Raw genomic sequence first — 8,389 nt, 5'->3', positions numbered from 1 at the left:
GTGTAGCATTGAATATTCAGTGCCAGAAGTCTCATTTAAAATAATCTTCTGTGTAATTTACAGTCTCATACCAAAACCCATGATATAATTAATTTTGGTGACTTTCAGTCTGATTCTTGATGGCAAGTAGGAGAACTGTGACTATAGGTCAATAATCTTTCCTTTTTTCACCTTATTAACATTTTGCTGGAGGAACTGTTGAAAGAGGGCATCTATCTGACGGAGCAAAGCCCTACAGGCAGTGTGTCTGGAAAAGTCCTAGTTAACGGCTGTCACTGTGACGTAGTCAATAAAAACACCCCCTTTCATTCTCAAGAGAGTCCCGGTTTGAACAATAGATTATATAGAAACCCTATGACCAGGAGGTGGTACCTCTCTGTGGCCACCACTGTTCAGGGGCTGGTTTGCACCTTTGCAGAACCAGCAGCTCAGGGTGATGAGGACACAGGCTGATCTTGTGTGGGAGGAAGCTGGTTCCTCACCACAGACGTGACAGGAGACCGATGCCCAAACAATAACACTATGTTTTTAACTTATTATGAATACTGTAACTGCCAAGCAGAGTGGAAACCAATGTTGGTTTCTCAGTATATTCTCTCCCTTGAAGGGTAGTCTCCTTGGAAAGCTCACAGTCCTTAGAATTACCAAAATCATAATTCTTGTGGATGAGGAGACCCAGGTGATCTGGGTTCACTGGAGGAGCTGCTGTAATTTGCAAGACAGGTTTCAATACTTGGTACCACACGAAGTATAGCCTATGTCCTACTAAGTTTTCCTTTACAAGCAGGAAGTGGCTTTGGTTTTCTTTCCAAAGAGATATGTAGGGTCAGCATCAGCTACAGGTAAAGAAGAGGGATATGAGCTTCCAATCAACCCTCTCCTCTGTTCTTTACTAATATTAGGTCCAAGTTCCCTCACCCATCGGCCAGGCCTGTTGGGGCTGATGTCAGTGGCAGACATTCTCTGATCCCTGAGTTCAGCCAGGAGCAGCCTCCTCCACTCCTTCCTTGTTGCAACATTGGAGGTTACAGAGGTTGTAAATATTGAGTGTACTTAGTGTGAACTGTGAACCACTCCTCATCACCCATCCCACTTCCCAGTAGACAGTAGATGCAATGCCCAGAAGAGGATTAAAATCCAGCTTTATTGGTGGATTGAAGAACACAGTTAGGATCTGAGGCCAAAGTGCGGTTTCTTTCATCCTCTCTGAAGTGATGACAGTTGAGCCCACTGGGTGGGGCTCACCAAACTTACCCACCCCGTAACAGACTGAGGCTGGAACATGGAGAACCGGTCCTGGGTAGGCCCAGCATGGGCAGGTCCTGCTGGATCTGTTTACTGCATGTAGACTGGAAGCCCAAAAGCAGGTCCAAGAGAGAGAGAGAGAGAGAGAGAGAGAGAAGAAGCAGGAGGACAAGTAAGCAGGGTCCTTTAGCACATTATTTCCGCCCAGTAGAGAAAGGCGGCCCCAAGTCTCAGTTCATCAACCCCAACCATCCCGAGGTCACCCCAGGTGGAAGCTTCTCCCCACTTCTTTCCTTCCAAGCTGGAGTGTGGTTAGGAGATCTTTGCTCTATTTGGCTGAGCAAGGAATATACAAATAATGAAAAGGGTTTTTCCCAAGAGGCAAGGTTGAGTCAGGAGCCTGGACTGCTCAATGAACAAATGGCCAAGGGCCGTTTTGTGCGAGCCTCCCAGTCTACAGACATTAAGGCAAACAAGGTGCTGATGAGCGTGCTGGAGTCAGGACTGTAGGTCTGAGTCACCTCACATGCCTGAACACGGGCCACCGAATTCCTTTTCTTGCCTGTGCTCTGGAGCTGGGACCCCTGAGGACTGCTGAGGACGAACTTGACAGACTTCACCACCCTCAGCCCCCAGAGGGGTAAAATGGATGAAGGGGGTCAAAAGGTACAAACTTCTAGTTATAATTAAGTCCTGGGGATATAATATACAGCTTGGTGATTCTAGTTAACAATTCTGTACTGTATATCTATCTGCAGGTTACTAAGTCAGCAATCTTAAAAGTTCTCATCATGAGAAAAAGAATTTTAACTATGTGAGGTGATGGACATTGACTAAACTTGTGGTAATCATTTTTCAATATATACATGTATCAAATCATTATGTTGTACACCTAAAAATAATACACCGGTATTTGTCAATTACATTTCCATAAAACTGAAAAAAAAAATCTTGACTAGGCCACCACAGCTAGGGTACAGTTCACCTGGACATCACTGGTTCCTATAGTAAAGAGAGCCCCCCTTTTACTCCATTCAGAGCAACACCTTCCGGTTGTTCCGCAACTGTCAGGTGTGGAGTTGTTAGCTTTGTGCCAGACCAAAGCAGAGGGCCTTTTAGACCATGCTGAATGGAGGGGAAGACAGGAGAATAGTAAGATTTTCACAGGGCCTGTGAACAAATAGATGTTTAATGGCAAGTGTTGCAGAGTTGGGTCGGATGTAGGTCTCTCTGGCACAGGAAATAATGACTTTCTAACTGCTAGCGCTCTGAAATCCTTCCTCCTCCCTGTCATGCAGAACACCCTTCTTTTTTTTTTCCTGTGCTTTTCTATTTCTCTATTTCTAATGCCACTAGAGAAACAGAAAACTAGAATGCCACTAATTAAACTATAGATGTCATTTATGTTGGGTGCATTTCTAGTGCACTCACTGTTTTTGCTTTTAGCCTGGGTAGCTCTGAAAAGGTTAATTCCATCCATTACCTCTGATTTTTTTCCCCCCTGCTGTCACCATTCTAGGGTGACCTCACTTCATGGTACTAGATGGCACCTTTCTGTAGTTTCCAACAGGCTATTTATTCAGCTTTACTTTGAATAAAACTAAATGATTGCAGAAACATTTTTCCCCAGAGTATTTTTATTAGGGATTCCTGCCACCATATTAACATATAAAACAATCTGGATGTTGACATAGAAATGCAGATTTCACTATACAAAGATAAGGCTCCAATCACAGGTAACATGGCCCCCATATCTCTAGTATTTCAATGAAATCGATTCATTTTGAATTCTTCCCAGAGTTGTCTTTATAAATATTAGACAAGCCACAAAATATATTCCAGGTACATAACATTTTACAGTATGTTCCAAGCACAGACAGAAATACACGACACTTCACCTACATTTTTTTCATGATCCAACTTGCATTAGCACTAAAGACAAGATTGTGTGTGTATATGTATTTGCCATATATGTGTGTATACAAAACCACAAATATACACATGGTGGTTTTCATGGAAAATTGAACCCTTTGAGACTGGGTTTTATCCACTATGATATCTGAGAGGGAAAAGGAATAACAATGTGTCACAAATTCCTCTACTGGGGAAAATAAAAACAACTACGTACGAAGGGCGTATCAGTTGTGTGTATACAAATACACACATATATACAGATTCATATAGTAACACATATATACCAATAATATGGAATATACATATACTCACACACTTGCTTTGAATTCTGTATCTCACTGTATTATATATTCTCCATCTTTGGAAGCAGTCTTTTCCTCATTTGATTCAGGCAACTGGTGACTGTCTTCTAACAAAACTTAAGTGGATATTTTCTAAAAGACACTGATTCTATCCTGACAAAATGACATTTCAGGATCCGAGTTTTACCTCTCGTAGCTAATGTTTAAATTCAGCAGACTCTCCTGTCAACTCTTTCACTTAAAAACATTTCTACTTCAACAGTGAAGGTTTTGTCTAAGAGAAAAGAGATGTTAGCTGGAAATGTTAAAATTATATGTTTATTAGTCCTTAATGTAAATCTGCATGGCTGGACTATGTGTGATATTTATCCGGTCAGTATTTTTTCAGTTTTATGATGGGCAATAAATTACTTCCATAATTAAAAAATACTGTTTAATATTAGTTTAAAGGGGCAAGGGCTGGATGATTTGCTATGGTTAGAACTTCAAAGACAATGATGTGAAGCATGATTAGAAGGGGGTACTAATTGTGTTCCGACAACACTAGTGTACCCTTATGTCAAAAAGTATGACTTTAAGCCATAAATAAGGGGGGGGAAATGTCAGTTTCAAAGGTGGCCATTTGCAGACTTCCAAAATAAATTATAGTTAATTGATTTCATTATTGGTATTGAATTGCAGGAGTCAAGTACATAAGAAAGAACACCCTATAAACTTAATAGCAAATTATAGTTTGCTCAACTTAAGGCTTGATAAGCTGACTGTGAAAACTGATTTACAAAATTAAATGTCTAATAAAGCCCTCTGTGCTCCACAAATGAGTAGGACTGGAATGGCCAATTTGGAAATTATGCTAATGGGAGAGCTGGAGTTAGGGAAAGACTACAGGCAGCCCAGTCCCTCTGAAAACATTCCATGCCTTCATTTACAGTCTGGAGAAATCCCTATGCTTTATGCCCTAAGCTCCTTACTCTTCCCTTTCTCACTTATAGCTCAGTATTGGTAAGTATTCTCCACGGGAAGGCGTCGGAGCCTTTCCGTCCTGGATTTAATGGTATCAAGGTAATTAGGGCATTTATCCCCTGTACTGTCAGCTTAGGGAGTCATTTCACTACTTCATCGAAGCCAAAATGGTATATCCATCTAATGAGTCCCCTCCACTTTCTTAATGAGAGCCCCAGTTAATGAATGAGGGAAAGGAAACTAGGAAAGTAAAGGTGTATAGTCACCACCACAAGGAAGACCATCAGCATTTATCAAAAAGCCAAGATCCATGCTCTTCACACTCTTTCTTCCTTTCTCTCTCTCTCTGTCTCTCTCTCTCTGTCTCTTACACACACTTCTGTTAAACTTTCTTCCATGGAATCTCGATGAATGGCATGAAGGACCAAAAAAAGTACCTTCAAGTTTTTCCACTTTTATTTTAATCCACTTAAACATATTTATGTCAACTCAGAGTGCATTGTTCTTTACATCATCCAATACCTTGCAACACCACCACTTTCATAAAATAGATCATTTGTCTACCACCACTTGCCTGCCTCTACCAGCCTCACCAGAACTCTTGTTTTTCTACTTGCCCTTTTACCAGTTCCCATCTGCTTCCACTGTTGGGTTAAGGTACAATAATATGCAATTAACTAACATATCCTTTACCTTTTTTCCTTTAAAGTTTCACTTTCTTTTAAAAACATTCTGTTCCCTCAGCCAGAATAAATGGACAGAATGCAGATGAAAGTAGCAAGTCATCTTGTCCAACTACTTGGAGAGCCTCAAGTGGACACTGGGTGGTCCATTTTTCCATGTCTGCATCCTCCAGTTCCATCATCCATTTCAGAGCTTATTTTCTACAGTATTTTTCTTCCTATTTTCTGTCTCATATGCAGGTAACAACAAATTATGTGATTGTTCAGCCAAAAATATTTTAAAAAACAAACCAGTGCCAAAACATTAAAAAATTCCTGACATACCCTTTGTGCATTAATCTTACAATCTGTACACTTAAATAACTCCAGGAGGCTTCTTTTTTTGCCAAAAATTTACCAAAATATTTTGAACACATAAAAATATTTTTAAAAAAACAAAAACAAAAGCCCAGCATAAATTTAGTTGTATAGGCATTGGTTAGAGGACATTGTTTTCTCTAAGGATGATATTCAAAAACTGTCTCTTGGGTTTTTACTAAAATTCTGATTCTGAACCTTATAGCTTGTAATGGTGCTAATAACTATTTTAAAAAAGGAGGAAATCTAATTCGGCTCAATGTATTATAATAGATAAAGAGTATGTCTGTACTATAATAAAAAATAAATGTGTTTTTGGTTATTTAGAGGCCATCTTCCTGGCCTGTAACTAAAATAACTGTATTTGCCATGAATAATGGAAAGCTAACTTAAAGGTTTGAATAATCAGAGGAGTAAGGAACACCTGTTGACGGCCCCGTGACCACTCAGAACCAGGCATTTGCTGAAAAAAACCAAATCACTAGTATTGAATATAGCCCTTAGTCATATGAGAGAGGAGTTTTATGAGCAACCCAGCATGTAGAGAACGAGGTTGACTTTGCCAGCCACCCACTCCTTGAGAGGACAGTAGTATTCATAGTGAAACTGCTCAAACTCGGGCGTCTGGCGGATTTCACATAAGAAGGAGAGATCAATACCTGACTCCAAAAGGAGGAGGAGCAGGGGGAATACAAAGAGCAGCAGCCCCAGGCCCACCACAAGGAGCCTGGAAAAACTCTTGATCAGTGGGTTCACCCGAATATGGCCACTCAGAATGTCATAGCTCCACGACAAAGCCTGGCGAGCCTCCTTCAGCTCCTCTTCTTCGGCCATTAAAAAGGCGTTTTCGTCTGCTTCCAGTTCCTCGAACGAGTCTGTGTCTTCTCTTTCCAACTCCAGCCTAGATGGACAGTCAAAGAGCATGTCAATCTCCTCATCGTCAACCGGGGTGGGGAGCAGGCTGGCACTGGGGTTGTATGCCAGTTCCGAGATGGTCAAGGGCTCTTCTTTCATTTTCTCTTCCTCTTCACTTGGGGGGTCTTCATAGTCACGGGATTCCTTCACTGGTGAGCTGGAGATCAAGGGGGCAGAAGTGGCATCTTCTTTGGGCAACGGAATACCTGTATAGAAGAGATGGATTTTTCTTAATTTTAAATTTCAGGTGTTCTTTTTCCACAAAGATCTGTAGCTTGAAACAAACCAAAACTAACGAATGGAATTTAGGGAATCCGTGAAATTGCTCTGTGGAATCCTGACTTTAAACAAAGTCATTTTTATAACAGATCCTACCATAAGTTTTAAGGTCAACATGTTAAACCCAAAATAACCAAAACACCTCAAATAGTTGGCAGTATTTACAACATTTACACGAGCAATTATGGTCTGAAAACCTCCAACTTTGGTCATGTCTGCAAGAATAAAAAGGCAGGAAATCACTATCATGTTATAATTTTGAGTGGTGCCTTTCACAGGTCAACACTGTCATCGAGTAAAGTATTACAGGAAAATTAGAGAATCTGCTAGCCAATGATAACCATTTTATTATATTATGTATTATGTTCTAGTCTTCATTCTAGGCACAGTTTTGTGGTTTTTCATTTTATATAATTGCAATCATATTGTATGAACAGATTTGCATCTTGGTCCTTTAACATTTTAACTTAGACATTTTCTGTGTTGATGTAAACTCCCATTGGCATTTATAATGGCTGCCAAATTTTCTACGTAGTTAATATCATATTAGTTGCCTGTTGGCAAACATTTAGATTGCTTTGCAGTTGTGGAAAAAATGCTATGAGACATCTTTATATATAAAACCCTTTTCCCCTCTCTTGTTGCAGTTCATTTGATGTCTGAAAGAAAAATTTCTTGGTCAAAGGGTATAAACATTATTTCTTAAAATTTACCAGGGAATAGGGTTTCTTAACTTCACGTTTTACAGACGAGAAATTCAATTACCTACTATCAGGCCAAAGGCCAGCTCTCCTAACTTTGAATCTTGGGTTTTTACTGGGAAAGGCAGAATCAAAGAAATGTTCCCAGGATGGATCTATAGTATAATACTAAATTGGTAGTCAGATATATTAGGTAACTGTAAACCAGCTTTTTTTTCCTTTTTTTAATTGAGGCATAGTCAGTTTACAATGTTGTGTCAATTTCTGGTGTCCAGCAGAGTTTTTCAGTCATACATGAATTTATACATATTCATTTTCACTGTAAGCTACAAGACGTTGAATATATTTTCCTGTGCTATACAGTATAAACTTGTTTATCTGTTTTACATATACCAGTCAGTATCTGCAAATCTCGAACTCCCAATTTATCCCTTCCCACCCCTCCTCCCTGCAGGCAACCACAAGTCTGTATTCTATGTCTGTGAATCTGTTTCTGTTTTATATGTAAGTTCATGTCTCTCTCTTTTTTAAAAGATTTCACATATGAGTAATATCGTATGGTATTCTTCTCTTTCTGGCTTACTTCACTTAGAATGACATTCTCCAGGAACATCCATGTTGCTGCAAATGACATTATTTTATTATTTTTTATGGCTGATTAGTATTCCATTTTATAAATATAGCACAACTTCTTTATCCAGTCATCTGTCGATGGACATTTAGGCTGTTTCCATGCCTTGGTTATTGTAAATAGTGCTGCTATGAACATTGGGGTGCAGGTGTCTTTTTGAATTAAGGTTCCCTCTGGATATATGCCCGGGAGTGGGATTGCTGGGTCAAATGGTAAGTCTATTTTTAGTCTTTTGAGGAATCTCCATACAGTTTCCCACAGTGGCTGCACCAAACTGCATTCCCACCAACAGTGTAGGAGGGTTCCCTTTTCTCCACACCCTCTCCAGCATTTATCATTTGTGGACTTTTGAATGAGGGCCATTCTGACTGGTGTGAGGTAATACCTCCTTGTAGTCTT

General features: G+C 39.8%; 1 protein-coding gene across 3 annotated transcripts in view; it reads right to left on the bottom strand.

The window, feature by feature from the left end:
- Positions 1–1,125: 1,125 nt before the first annotated feature.
- The window catches only part of FRMD3 (FERM domain containing 3), a 256,004-nt gene continuing 248,740 nt past the window's right edge, over positions 1,126–8,389 (bottom strand). The window contains exons 14-15 of one of the 3 annotated variants that reach the window (XM_006209259.2): positions 6,124–6,585; positions 1,126–1,349 (exon numbers count right to left, since the gene is read on the bottom strand). In XM_006209259.2, coding sequence (XP_006209321.2) covers positions 1,336–1,349; positions 6,124–6,585 — 476 coding nt within the window. In that variant the 3' untranslated portion in view covers positions 1,126–1,335. Of the gene's footprint in view, positions 1,350–2,864; positions 6,586–8,389 lie in introns of those variants that run through there. The other 2 variants (XM_015243549.3, XM_006209258.3) reach the window with 2 other exon arrangements.

The sequence above is a fragment of the Vicugna pacos genome, chromosome 4 (assembly GCF_048564905.1).
Source record: "Vicugna pacos chromosome 4, VicPac4, whole genome shotgun sequence".
NCBI classification, from domain to species: domain Eukaryota; kingdom Metazoa; phylum Chordata; class Mammalia; order Artiodactyla; family Camelidae; genus Vicugna; species Vicugna pacos.
Note: the sequence above shows the minus strand (reverse complement) of the source record. Positions and strands in the feature narration are given on the sequence as shown.